General features: G+C 41.2%; 2 protein-coding genes across 2 annotated transcripts; one reads left to right on the top strand and one right to left on the bottom strand.

Annotated features, from left to right (window-relative positions):
* Positions 1–4,062: 4,062 nt before the first annotated feature.
* cnpy2 (canopy FGF signaling regulator 2) lies at positions 4,063–7,717 on the top strand. Its single transcript, XM_078248244.1, has 6 exons — positions 4,063–4,246; positions 4,423–4,529; positions 4,618–4,733; positions 5,253–5,450; positions 5,637–5,733; positions 5,869–7,717. The coding sequence occupies exons 2-6, from the start codon at positions 4,430–4,432 to the stop codon at positions 5,910–5,912; spliced, it is 555 nt and encodes a 184-aa protein (XP_078104370.1). The 5' UTR covers positions 4,063–4,246; positions 4,423–4,429; the 3' UTR covers positions 5,913–7,717.
* Positions 7,718–7,729: 12 nt separating this feature from the next.
* LOC144516712 (uncharacterized) lies at positions 7,730–14,232 on the bottom strand. Its single transcript, XM_078248243.1, has 3 exons — positions 14,198–14,232; positions 13,936–14,039; positions 7,730–13,671 (listed from the first exon to the last, which is right to left on the bottom strand). The coding sequence occupies exons 2-3, from the start codon at positions 14,016–14,018 to the stop codon at positions 8,136–8,138; spliced, it is 5,619 nt and encodes a 1,872-aa protein (XP_078104369.1). The 5' UTR covers positions 14,019–14,039; positions 14,198–14,232; the 3' UTR covers positions 7,730–8,135.
* Positions 14,233–14,303: the final 71 nt, after the last annotated feature.

Here is a 14,303-nt window from a genome sequence, read left to right as displayed (position 1 = left end):
TCTGCCCCTTATGAGGTCATAAGGGGCAAGGTTACCTCCCCTTTCTCTGCTTTGCCTGCCCAGAGAATTTGGCCAGCCCATGAGAAAGAGAAAGACATCATGATTTGAAAACAAGCATAGACAGTTAAAGGAATGGACCAACAGATCCCGTTGCTCTGGACGGAGACCAGTGAAGTATATTAGAAGCACTTTTCCGGTGAGGGCTGAGCGTTACTGCGCAGCCTCCAACTGAGCTTGAAGACATAGATGTGACGTGAGCAACCTGTCTGAAAGTTGTAAGTCTTCTGCTAGCTGTGCCAAGAGAAATCTCAATTATTCCCAATCTTGCAGAGACGGAGAGCGTCGGTATATGTAAGGAGATAACATAGGCACAGGCTAATTATTGCTAACTAAAATGCTAGTTAACATTAGTAATTAAACTTAAACAGCTAATGTAAGTCAAAACTGCCTGCAAGCTTCTCCTGTACTGTACAGTAATTCCTCTACTATGTGACAGTAAGTCGCGTGGTTATGACACAATCATTAGCCTATTTTTACAAAAACGTCTGCTACGGAGCCATAACGTGAGGTACAAGGTAATGAGCCTTTTATACATTGTCGTGTTTCTTTAGAAATAAACAATGGACAAATAAAGTCTTTAAACGCTTCAGATGTAAAGTTTTTCGCTGTCAAAGTGACGTCAAAATGAATGTCAGTCAATGGGATGCTAACAGTGGGTGAGTGCTTGTTAGCATCAAAATGGTGCCATAGGAGGTACGCGTTGTGAAGAGAAGCTTACCCCCTTGCAAACAAGCAAAGTGGCAGTTTGTCAAGGCCACACCCCCCACCCTCCACCTTGCCCCCCTCTCTCCTCCTCAATAGCATTTAAAGCTACAGACACAGAAATGGCACGTCCTAAGTAAAGCTCATTGTGGGACTGGCTCTAGTGGCTGTAATTCTGCACCAAGGCTGAATTTCGGGAAAGAGACTTCAGATACAGTATTAGGGGACCACTAAGGCCTATATAAAAGCATCCAAAAAGGAGCATGTCATAGGACCTTTAAAACATAAAAGTTGACATTGTAAGCTGTATAATAAAATAGTTTTAAATTATGGAGGACCATTGATGGCAACACAGCAGAAGGTTAATACTTAGCAGTTAGCAAATGATGTTAGGAGGACTCAACATTCACTCAAAAAATATGTCTGTGCCGGAGAAGTGCATTTGGTCAAAGAATGTTAGTCACGCGTGACACGTACATGACCTGGCTGTGTTATAATCCAGCTTCTAGTGAAATCTATTGAAAACATGGCACTGCCCTCAGTTAAACCATATTTTTTTTTATTGAAAACTGTGTCATTTGTTGCATGTAAAGTATTTTAAAGTGTCTGAGTATGTTGGGATTGTCAGAGACCATTTTCTGGTTTCTGGTAAATGTGATATTTCTGATTTGATTCAATTGTACAGTATGATACAGTATTGAGACCGTACTGAAAGTGTTTTTTCCTTTTAAATAATCTGCCATATCTGTTATATGTGTGAATATTGTTTTTTTTCTTGTTGAATAAAAAAGGAAAATACTTTAAAAATCGTTATTGTTTCCAAATCTATCTATTATTTCTTCTTTTAGTAAAAAAAAAGAAAAAAGACAAGAATTCATTACTGGGGTGTATATTGGATCTTATTCATAAAGATCTTATAGAAAAACACTGCAGAATGAATTACACTCAGCTGCTCCTTATTCTGTATCCCCACGAACAGAATTGTCATGTTGCTATTTCTTTCTTACAAGAAATTAGTTTAGATAGCCTACTGCTCATTTTCCCAAATGTGACTAAGTTGACCTAGGTATATAGGTTGTTATTGGCGACCTCTTAACATCCAGCCTGCTGAATATAAAAAAAGTATATAGGTTCTGAAGACCAAACACCATGTTCCTCTTTTAAGACCGCATCTTTGCTTTTCCTACTATGGCCGCTGGGGATTTCACCTACATCAGTGTCTGATTTGACAGCACCAATGTTATAGCTGAGGAGCAGTAGGCCTACATAGCACATTTTAGACCCCGTATCACAAAATAAGCATGATAGCCTGCAGGGGTTTGATAGGGCTCCCAGCGATTAACGTTACTTCATGAGTAGTGACTGACTTTCAAAACTGACTTGCACCTGTTTGAGCAGTTTGCTCCTTTTTGTTAAATCACTTTATAGCTAGTTTTTTCAAAGTTTCACACAAATATGCTATCCTTGTTTGTAGTAACGTTAGTAGCCTAATACATGGCTCTCAAGTCTCTCAAGCGCGCCGCTCTCACTATGGAACAGGAATCAAGCGCGTCTCCCCTGGAGTTCTTAGTTGAGCCTGCCACTTATCAGCCAATCAAAAAAAAAGAAAGAAAGGTAGCCAATCAGAAAATAGCACTATTGTATCTGGGTAAGATTTAACGCAACAACCAATGAAAAAAAAAGCAGAGAGCAGCGTACAGACACTTCTCTAAACGTTCGCTCATTCAGAGACCAGAGTCTCAAACGGGGCTCTGAGTCTGTGAGACGGCCTGAGATCTACCGTATCAGCAGAGCAATCACGTAACGCACAGCAGACTATGGTGCAGGTAGATTATTTTCTGAAATTTAGTGACTATTATAATTTTAATAGTGACTATTATTTTTCTCAAAATATCACGACTCCTCCAAATCTCAGAGAACACAGATATATTTTGAGTACGCACAAAGTTTTGAACATGAGCAGAAATCTTGCTCAAACGTAACAATATTACAGTCCAGGGGTTTATTAATACATTAAAATGAAGTAATGTATGTATAATTAATGTATCATTGAGGTGAATAATTGTCATATGCACATTTAAGGAGGTTACTTCCTCAACAAAAGATGCAAAAGAGAAGGGAAGATTAAATGATGTTTATTAAGATTATAGGCAAACAAAAAAAATTATTCTATGGCTGCAACCTGGAGCCTCCCGTGTCATGCCCTCTCGCCTTGCTGATAAGCAATTGTATTTGCAGCAATGTCCCAGTGAAGTGTGAAAACAATATAGACTATAAAAATAAAAAGGAGTATTGGAAAGAGTGTAACTTTTTGTGTAAAGTGTAATGTTTATTTTTGTATTCTTGTGTGTGCAGATCCTTGTTATCCATCCTCAGGAAATCCGGTCAGTGTATGTTTTGGTTATTCGATTTTCATTTCATTAACAGATATTAAAAAACAAAAAACGAATGGCTATTTGATTTTCGTTTTAAAATACAAAATTTAAAACTGAAATACAAGGCGTTTTTTCCTTTTCCTTGTCAAAAGGGAATGTGAACATTTTAAACATGCTTCGATTTTCATTTCCTATTTCATAAAACAAAAATTTAAATCACTAGAAAACAGAAATTAAAAAAATGACTTTTTCTTTCATAATCTGCAAAGAAAAGAAAATATGAATAAAACACGAGCGCGGCAGATTGGTCTGATTCCCAGTTTAGCTAGAGCGGGTAACGCCAGCTCTGCAGACGGACCAGAGTCAGTCAGCACCGGGGAGCGAACACAGAGCGAACCGGGGACCCAGGTCATAGGGCTGGTGGCTAGCTGCTAGCTAGCTGCAGCGGCAGCAGCGAACATTATAACATTAGACCCAGCACCGGAGGTCTGATCTCAATGATCTGATCCCGAACCGCCGGTGACTTTCTGCCAGATCAGCAAGCTTAACGACAACAACAGAAAGTTTGCTGGGATCAGACTTTGGCGCTGTACGGTAACGTTAATGTAACAGTAACGTTACAGCCGTGAACTGAAAGTCTATTTCCTCAGCTGGTTTGACTCTCTTCGGGTGAAGCTGTCTGCTGCGGGTAGAGACACAGAGTCAGAGGAAGGCAGGGAGAGAGGGGAATAAATAAATGTATCGAATCGAATGACCAAAACATACACGGACCCTCCTTGATTGCAAACGTGGTGACGAATTTACCCGTGACTCTATCTGGAAAATAATTCGCGATTTCGTATTTTGGCCCGCTGAACTTACCGTTGGACACGCCTCGGCATGTGACGGCATGGCATGGCATGGGACGCTCCAGGCTGCAGCCATACCCGCCTCAACGAAACAGAAGGAACGAAGCCGTTGGCATCTTCCCGGCCACGCGAGGGCGCCGTCTGGATCGCGGCTCCATCCTGTCCAGCAGCTCAGTTGCCTACGTCACCACATTCCACCGAATGCAATGGAACAGCGTGTAAAAGTGTAAAGGTGGTCTCAGAAAACACTGCCAGAAACTTGTAAGTTGAATGAAAATGTAACAAGATGTTCTCTGGTTCATGGTTGTCGGACATAAACATTGTTGTAGCTAGCAGTGGCTGAGAGGTTACCAGGGGCTAACTTCTTAAAGAGTCACTTGAATGTTTCTTTTGCCTGTTGATGTGTCAGCTTTTGTTGTGGTGAAATCTGTGTTTAGATGCAAGATGAGGGAAGCGGCCGTTCTGCTCACACCATGTGTGGTTCTGTGTCTCCTTCTGAGCTTCAGCCAGGCAGCCAGACAAGGACAGGACATCAGATGTGGAGGTATGTACGTCTGTATGTTGCCTCGCTCACTCTCTGTTCAGGACAGAAAAGTCCTAATGCGTGGGTGCTCTCCTTCTGCTCACCGCAGCTTGCAGGGCTCTGGTAGATGAGATGGAGTGGGCCATCTCCCAAATAGATCCAAAGAAAATGATCCAGACGGGATCCTTCAGGATCAACCCGGACGGCAGCCAGTCCATCAGAGAGGTGAGGCTGCAGCACAGCCACGTAGTAATGTGTCAAAACCACTCTATAGGCTGCACCACTTTACTAGTAGTGCTGCACGTTTGTTTGATTTAAGCAGTGTTTGGCTTATCAACTGTTTCTCACTGGGATGAGATGCTACTAACCTAACCTAACTAAATAGACAACGATTGGACAACTATTTTTGATACATTGTGATTTTCTCTGGTTCCAGCTTCTCAAATGTCTGTGTCTTATATGATGATAAACTGAATATGTTTGGATTTGGGACTATATTTGTTGGACAACACAAGACACCTGATGGCATCCCCCTGTACTCTGGGATATTGTCATAAGTGTTAGGTGAGAGTAGAGAAACAAAAAACCAGGCAATTAAACTCATATTGTCACCTTACTGTTTAATGAACAACCAAACTGGACTGCAAAATAAAGTGTTGTTACTTCATTTATTATTACTACATTTGTAGAGAAACCTCACATCTTCTTAAATTCAGAGTTTTTCATGACCTTTGATGCCAACAGGTTCCTCTGGCTCGCTCAGAGGGAAACCTCCTTGAGCTGATGGAGAATGTGTGTGAGAGGATGGGGGACTACGGCGAGCGCACAGATTCTTTGACAAACAGGAAGTCGTATATTAGGATAAAATCTCGGAGTGGTGAGGCCATGGACCTCTCAGAGGCCACGCTGGATTCAAGAGTTACAGGCAGTTTAAAATTTGCAGTGAGTACAAAATTCCGTTAAATGCACCGTCATATGTTTTAATGGTCTTTCATTTCTATGCTTTTATTGTTAATGATAATAATATATAAGAATACTTTTCTTGCAACCCGCACCCCAAAATCTTGTGACTTATGCTGTGAATCGTGCAGCTCGTAACAGTTTTTTTTAAAAACTTTCTTTCTCCAGTGTGAAACAATTGTTGAGCAGCATGAAGATGAAGTCATTGAATTCTTCGCTCACGAGACAGATAATGTCAAAGACAAACTCTGTAGCAAGAGGACAGGTATGTTTTTTTTTACTTAAGTTATTTTGTTATCCTTAGTTTTATGCCCTGTTACACATTTCTGTTATGTTGTTTCACTGCAGCGCCAGCAGCTGTATTTCAATTCATTGTTTTCCTGTCCTGTGTTCTCTGCAGACCTCTGTGACCACGCTCTGAAAATGGCGCACGACGAACTTTGATATCATCCCGCCATGGCTGCCGTCTCTCCTCAGCTGAAATGGAGACGTTGGGTGATGCTTTCAGTTGTCTCTTATCACCGGTTTACGCCATGGCAGTGGTGGAAGATGTATACACATTTATATGTAAGATAATAGAAAATCAACCTGAAAATAAAAGTGTTATTTCTGTGATCTGTGACAATTTAAGGACCAGTTTGCCATTTTTTTAGCCGTATCTCTTTGGACCATCTTGTCACTTCTTTATATACTGTAAGTTATTATACTTTTCAATAATCTGTGTTTCATATGGAGGCTCTTGTCTTGCCTTCAAATGCTCTTCATCAGATAAAACTGAAACTGTGAAACTGCAAAAATGAAGTTATACTTCCCAGTACGTATTGGATTATTTACAGGATTAATTGTGTATATAGATTAAGCATTGTAATTTAAGACACAAGTACACAGAGATCAGGTTGAAATTTGGTCAAGTGGTCCCTAAGTCAATATTAATTTACATTGATAAAGTCCTTACTAAAGCCAGGAAAAAGTGCATTAGTGTTTTTTATTCACCCATACTGCCCGCTCATCAATGAACGTGTCCTTTGATGCCAAATTATATTTTCAGTTCTAGCTTTAGTTTTTAATGCTTACCAGTTTTTATGGAACTGTCCAAGCTCACAGCATCACAGGAATAACTTGTTTTGGTTGAATAGTCCATTTGAAAAAAAACTGAAAAGTTCCAGACACATTATGTAAGGTGCTAAATTAAGATGATTTGAGTGGCTAGCTAGCCAAATGACAAAATGTGCATTTGTTATTACTTTGAAGCATCAAGAGTTCTGCTTTCTTCAGCCTAGTAAAACTGAACTCCAGTGTAAGCCCACTAGAGTGTGCTGTAGTCCACAAGCTGATTGTTGAGTTAAAGAATCCTACTCAGTTAGAAAATCTTCATGCTGTACTGTCAATGTAGATTAAAAGTATTTTTGGTATATATATTTTAAATTAACTTGCTGTCTCATTTGACCATTCTGATATTTCCTTATATATATATACATATATATACATATACACATACATACATTTTGTAAGTTCTCTGCATCTGTTTTGTCTTTAATTAATGGAAATATATTTGACATGAGTTTACCTTCTAATTTCTAAACTATCATAAATCGGTTAATTCACTAAAATATTTCTCTTACTCCATAGATTGATTTAAATGGCTGCCTCTTGTTGCCTCTACTGATAGCATCCAAATTATTATAAAAAGCAAAAGTTCTGGTAACAGTCTAATAATAATCATTTAAGATCAGCCACAATGTTTTCACATACTGTAGGCAGTTTGTTTTGCGTGTTTACATAACTTTAACTTGAACTTTTTCAATGTATCGTTGGACAAATTTCTTTGAGAATTATTTTTAGCACTGTTTTAATGTATAAATGGAAGGAACTGACATTATATTTCACTGAAATTGTATTTTTATATGATTTCACGTGACAAATCAATAAATAAATTGATTGAGATGAGAGGACACATATAGCCAATACTTTACTACGTAATATTTGTATTTAAAATAATGGACTGCTGACAAACATGAAAATACTGAAATGTAGGACTTTTCTCAACATTTATATCATCACTAGAAAAAATAAGTTTTTTAGACTCCTTCTGGTTGACAAGGTACATTTAGTAGGTGTTCTGGAGCTTTCAGCTGTATCATGCAATCTTCCTCAGCAGATGGAGTATGTACATTTTTAAATTTCCATTTTTTCCATGTTTTATCTACTTATAATAAAGAACTATGGCTTGATTTTAGCCAGAAATATCACCACACCTTGAATCACTCCAACTAATCAAATATTTTATTACATCAACTTTCATAATTTCACAGCCACATATCTCCCTTAAACACTCTACTCTCTAGAAAAAGCAGATACATAGATTGAAAGAAAAAGTATGTAAGATACTGCTTTACAAGAATAAATTTGTCAAACAGATGGTTTGGATATTTTAGATTTCCCTAATGTCAAATTCCTATATTTCTATAACAGTAAATGCATCATCACTACTCATCAAAAATAAAAGCTCTAAGATTACACTAAAACTAAAACATACATTAAAAATCTGCTACAAAATGTTATTGAAGAAATGACTTTCATTCTTTATCAGGCACAATACAAATGTAGATGGTACAGAGTTGTTAGATGTTTAACTCAACATCAGACTAGCGTTCCTTGTTTATCCAGTTATTTTAAAGACATACTTTCAATCATCCCTTCATCGGTGACCTCTGAGGGCACGGAAACTACCTCCTCCTTTTCTTCTTGCTCTGTTTCTGTCATTTCCACTGCCTGCATTGTTATATTCGCCACCTCAACCAGGCACTCCTCCCTCTGACTAGACTTATTTGTGACGCTCTCTTCTCCATCATTATCTCCATCTTCCTTAGCTGCAGTCTCATCTTTTACTTTAGCAGAGAAGCATCGCTCCCCCTCAGCCTTGCTCTCCGTCCCGGCATCAGGTGGCGATTCCTCGACCTCGTCCTCATCTGCTACAATAACGGTGTCCCCAGAGCCTTGGCTGCAGGTGCTGCTGCATGACAGTGTGTCTTCTTCAGCATGTAAAGGCTCTTCATGGCACAGATCCACCTGGATTTGTCCCACCTCTACATCCTCAACACTTCCTTCTGCTGAAACTTCCTGTTGCCCTGCTCCATCAAAAACTATCCTCTCAGAATGCATGCCCACTATCACATCCAAGTCCTCCACTACACTCTCTGGATCCCACAGCTCACTCACTTCCTCCTCCTCATTCTCAGAGTCAGGCGCTGTATGTTTCCTAATGCGATTAACTGCATCCCACAGGGACTTGGGATACTGGGGCTCTTCTTTGAGGGTTAAGTCAGGGTCAACACTTCCACTTCCCTCTTGCAGAGGAGGAGTTGAAGAGCTGGAAGGCAGCTCTGTGGGTGAATCCGTGCAAAAGGGATATGAGAACTGAAGGGATTCCTCACAAGAGTCCAGATGAAGAGGAAGAGGGACAGTTTCTGGGATGCCAGCAGCCGGAGCAGAATCAGGATTTAGAGCTGGGGGACAGACTGAGTCCATTTCCAAAAGAGTGACAAACTCTGCATCTGACTCGTTTGATGTGTGTCGCCGAGAAGAAAGCTTGGAGGGTGAGAGCACATCTGGTGATTGAGACACCTCGCAGTCTGATTCTGAAGTTGAGGGAGGAGAAGAGTTAGAGGTTTCAGTCTGTGGTTCAGTGTCCTGCAAAATGTTGATCTGTATTTGAGTTTGAGAGTCTGTAGCGTTTTCTGTGGATAGTGTCTGCTCCATAAGACCTGTAGGCTCCTCATCAGCTTCTTTTTGTGATTGCTCCTCAGTCATACAACTCTCTTCTGAAGTTGATTCTGAAGTTGAGGGAGGAGAAGAGTTAGAAGTTTCAGTCTGTGGTTCAGTGTCCTGCAAAATGTTGATCTGTATTTGAGTTTGAGAGTCTGTAGCGTTTTCTGTGGATAGTGTCTGCTCCATAAGACCTGTAGGCTCCTCATCAGCTTCTTTTTGTGATTGCTCCTCAGTCATACAACTTTCTTCTGAAGTTGAGGGAGGAGAAGAGTTAGAGGTTTCAGTCTGTGGTTCAGTGTCCTGCAAAATGTTGATCTGTATTTGAGTTTGAGAGTCTGTAGCGTTTTCTGTGGATAGTGTCTGCTCCATAAGACCTGTAGGCTCCTCATCAGCTTCTTTTTGTGATTGCTCCTCAGTCATACAACTTTCTTCTGAAGTTGAGGGAGGAGAAGAGTTAGAGGTTTCAGTCTGTGGTTCAGTGTCCTGCAAAATGTTGATCTGTATTTGAGTTTGAGAGTCTGTAGCGTTTTCTGTGGCTAGTGTCTGCTCCATAAGACCTGTAGGCTCCTCATCAGCTTCTTTTTGTGATTGCTCCTCAGTCATACAACTTTCTTCTGACGTTGAGGGAGGAGAAGAGTTAGAGGTTTCAGTCTGTGGTTCAGTGTCCTGCAAAATGTTGATCTGTATTTGAGTTTGAGAGTCAGTAGCGTTTTCTGTGGATAATGTCTGCTCCATAAGACCTGTAGGCTCCTCATCAGCTTCTTTTTGTGATTGCTCCTCAGTCATACAACTCTCTTCTGAAGTTGATTCTGAAGTTGAGGGAGGAGAAGAGTTAGAAGTTTCAGTCTGTGGTTCAGTGTCCTGCAAAATGTTGATCTGTATTTGAGTTTGAGAGTCTGTAGAGTTTTCTGTGGATAGTGTCTGCTCCATAAGACCTGTAGGCTCCTCATCAGCTTCTTTTTGTGATTGCTCCTCAGTCATACAACTTTCTTCTGAAGTTGAGGGAGGAGAAGAGTTAGAGGTTTCAGTCTGTGGTTCAGTGTCCTGCAAAATGTTGATCTGTATTTGAGTTTGAGAGTCTGTAGCGTTTTCTGTGGATAGTGTCTGCTCCATAAGACCTGTAGGCTCCTCATCAGCTTCTTTTTGTGATTGCTCCTCAGTCATATCACTCTCTTTTAGAAAAGCAACCTCTTCTTGGCCATTATCAAATTGTTGCTGCAAAATGTTGACCTCTGTTTGAGTTTGACTGTCAGTCACGTATTGTTGGGATATTGTCTGTTCCAAAAGACCTGTAGGATCATCATTGACTTCTTTTGGTAGCTGCTCTTCAGTCATATGACTCTCTTTAACACTAGTAGCATCCTCTGCTAGGACACATTCAAGTTGTTGCTGCAGAATATCAACCTCTGCAAAAATGGCATTTTCTTTGGATATTTTAAGAATCTGTACCATAGTATGGCCTGTAGGATCCTTATCGGCTTCTTCTGTTTGTTGCTCATCAGTGACATTGCTCTCATACACACAAGCATCATCATCTGGTTGGCCACTTTCTAATTGTTGCTGTAATAACAGCTCCTCTGTCATATCTTTGGCAAGGTCCTCAAAGGGGTCACTGATCTCATTGTTTATTAGCTGTGATGTGTCATCCTCTTTTATTTGGTCCTCAACACTGAATACAGCTTCTGCAGTTTGATCTATTAAATCAAGAGGAGACAAGCTTGGGTAATGGTCTGTATGGGGAATGGAGCTTGGGGAAAAGTCATTAGATCCAGGAGGAAGAGGTGATGGGGTGTAAGGCAGAGATGAGGATGAGAGCATGAGAGAAAGAGCAGGGTTCGGCTCTTCACAGTCTGGGGAGGGTGAAAGCGAAGAAGAATAAGAGAGGTTGCTGGGTGGACCGAGACACTTAGAGTGATGGTGAGAGGAGGTATCATTTTCAATAGGCTGATTTTCTTCCTGCTCAGTTGTACCCTCTTCACTAGCGGGTTTAAGCAGAGGATCCTCAGTCATTTCAATTTCAGGTGAAGGTTTGATGTCAGTTTCGAGTTGGGAATCATTCTCTTCAGACAGATTAGACACCTGAACCTGAAGTTCTGCAAAATCCTCAGCACCTTCATTTGTCGCCTGATCTTTGGCATCATCATTCTCTTGCCAACACACAGCCTCCTCAGTTTGGCCAACCTCTAACTGGTTCTGTGACTGTTCCTCTTCTTTTGTGTCCTCTGGGATTTGTTCAACTGCATCATCAACGTTGTTATCTTTAACTGGAGATGGTTCAACCTCCTGGTCCTCCACACACGAGTCAAGAAGCAACATTGCATCTTCAGGTTGCTGCTTAGTAATGCAGTCATCTAGAGGGATTCCTAGGATCCTTTCAGCGCGCTCCTCCAACGTTTCCCTTTCAGAAACTGAAGATGAGAACATGCAGAAGGAAGAGATTTGACTTTCTCCCTCAGGTGCCTTTTTCTCTATGAGATCTGAGTGTAGTTTGGTTTCAGACCTTCCATTAATTTGGAAGGGGTTGCTTTCTGAGTTTTGGTCAGTTGTCGCATCCTGATTCAGCTGACTGTTTGATTGGACACATTCAGGAGAGACGGTCGATTGAATATCAAGTGGACTGTGTTCGGTGTGTAAATAGTGAACATGCTCTTTCTTGGGTGATGGAATCCGCTCCATTTTAACAACAACACAGGTTGTGTCGATAACCAGTAGAACCTTACTCTCTTCAGAGTCTATGTCTGTCTCGTTGTCCAGTCTCCTTACTTCAACATCACTTGGATTAACTTTACTCAAGTCCTCTTGCTTGTGCACACCATCTGATTCTCTTTCCTCACTATTTGCTTTCAAACATTTGGATGAACTCTTAGTTTCAGCCCTACTTGTGATACTAGGCTCCCTCCACAAAGGGTATTTAACTGACACAGGTTGCACTGACTCAGCAACTTGTCTCCCACATGTAGAATCAGGATCATTTGTATTTAATTTTTCCGGGACAACACCATCTGTCTCTGCTTTGTTCAACATATTATCCTCAAGCATCTCACTTTCTATGCAGGTTGGTGTCTCCTTCTGCTTGGCTTTGACATTTCTCGTATCAGAAGTATTTGACTGCTCTGTGGGTGTTGGCTCTCTGCCGTCTACCTCATCTACAAGTTTGTGTGTTTGATTACTGCCACTACTGTCCCTTAGACCTTTAGAAACGCCTCCTAATTCTGTGTTTTGAATGTTTGTTTGCGAGGTACAAAGTGGCAAAGATGGGGTTTCTGTGGTGCCTGCTATGCGAGACACCAAGCAGAATATGGTCATCCCACCTGTCTTTTTGTTTAACCTGAACTTCCTTCCTTCAATGACTTTTGAGGATGGTTCCTCATTTGTCTTTTTATTCTCAACTGCTTGTAACACTTGTGGTTGTTGAAGAGACAACATACCCTCATACTGTAGGTGTGTTTCCTGGATACTAAAAGGACTGCTTGCATGTAAAGCATCTGATTCCTGTCGTCTGTGCTCTGGGAAGCTTCTTTGAATACCATCTGATTTTGTAAGCTCCTCCTTCTCTCCTTTTCTGTGATCCTGCAGATCTACAGAGACATCGTGCTTTCTGGGTGTGGGCTGAGACCAGTAGGCTTGTCTCTTACCTTCTTGCTCCCAACTGGTGTCACAGTGATGCAATACAGGTGAACCTTTATGTGAGCTGTCATAGGGAGGAGGAGCAATATAGCCAGGAGGTTGGCTGAATATCCTCCGTTGGTAGCAGGTCTTTTCTTTGATGTCCAACATGTGGCTTGTGTCTGTGGCAGGAGTTTGTGATGAATAATAGGTTTGCGCTTGCTGTCTGCCCCCTCTATCCCACAGTCCTGATTCTCTGATGTTTGCAGATTGTCTGACTTGTTGCAGTGCTACCACTCGAGGATCTGTCCCACTCCTGCTGTCCCTCTCTGGAGCCCTGCTGCTCTCCAACAGCCCCTTAGAAGCTCCCCTCAACTCTGCCTCTATACGTCTCCTCCTCGGAAGTGAATGGCTGTATCGAGCTGCCCAAGCCTCCAGCTCTCGATAGCTGCTGTCGCTCCTCTTAGCAGATACATCCCTGTTGTAGCGAACAGGACCACAGGGCTCCCACCTCCTCTGCCATGCCTCCCTCAGAAATCCTCTTTCGTATTCCCTTGCTGCTCGCTGAGCTGCTATCCACTCTCTGTCTCTGGCTTCATGCGGTTGATAGTCTCCCAGGTCCTGGTGCTGCTGAACGTGACGGTCTAGAATAAAAGGGAAGTGAGAAGAAGTAGGGGCAGTCAGCTCTTGGTCCATCCAGTTGGTGTACTCCTGTGGTGCCCCTCCTGTTCTTGATCCTGGTACAGTCCAGTAACTGGACTCCCTGCCTTGATCCTGCTGCTCACCATAGTACAGTGGATAATGGGGTACCTGATGTCTGTCATGGTAGCTGTGGGTGAAATGGTGGAAAATGCGTAAGTAAATAATTTCAGCAATAATAATGTGTTGCTAAAAATCGTGCAGTTCTCATGATTATAACAGCAGTGTGGAACAGCAATCTATAGAACCTAGGACTACTGTGCAGTAACTGTTTAAGCTTGTCAAGTATAGAACAAATCAAGTTTAAGTTGGTCAAACAAGCATAGAAAAAAACAAACTCTATCATCCAACGGTCATACATTGATTGAAAAAGTAATCACAGCACTGAACTCACTTATGTGTACAATTTCGCCCAGGAACAGTACCAAATTTGGAGTATATAGGGGACTGCCCCTGATTCTCGGGCCAGAACTCCATCTGTTGCTCTAATACACAGATCTGAAACATGGAAAAAAAGGAACATATATTCAACTGTTTCAGTATGTTCCTGGAGTGCCTAAAATCAAAAGATTTAAAAACAGACTGACAAATATTTATGTTTTAATGTTGAATATAACATGATATACTAAATAAAAAAACTAAAATAAAAGTCTTACCTTCAATGTAGATATTGTTACATAAATGGAGAGGTAAGGCACACACATACAACACATACCTTTAATTGCTGTTTTCAGATTATTGTCCTTGCTGCTCATGAGGTGA

Source organism: Sander vitreus, chromosome 4 (genome assembly GCF_031162955.1).
Source record: "Sander vitreus isolate 19-12246 chromosome 4, sanVit1, whole genome shotgun sequence".
Lineage (NCBI taxonomy): Eukaryota > Metazoa > Chordata > Actinopteri > Perciformes > Percidae > Sander > Sander vitreus.
The sequence above is the reverse complement of the archived record's forward strand: the minus strand, read 5'-3'. Positions and strand labels throughout refer to the sequence as shown.

Coding starts and splice junctions, on each gene's coding strand:
- cnpy2 (XM_078248244.1), top strand. CDS start 4,430: ATGAGGGAAGCGGCCGTTCTGCTCACACCATGTGTGGTTCTGTGTCTC. Junction 4,530..4,617: donor ACAGGACATCAGATGTGGAG/GTATGTACGTCT, acceptor TGCTCACCGCAG/CTTGCAGGGCTCTGGTAGAT. Junction 5,734..5,868: donor ACTCTGTAGCAAGAGGACAG/GTATGTTTTTTT, acceptor TGTTCTCTGCAG/ACCTCTGTGACCACGCTCTG.
- LOC144516712 (XM_078248243.1), bottom strand. CDS start 14,018: ATGGAGTTCTGGCCCGAGAATCAGGGGCAGTCCCCTATATACTCCAAA. Junction 13,672..13,935: donor GGGCGAAATTGTACACATAA/GTGAGTTCAGTG, acceptor TTTCACCCACAG/CTACCATGACAGACATCAGG.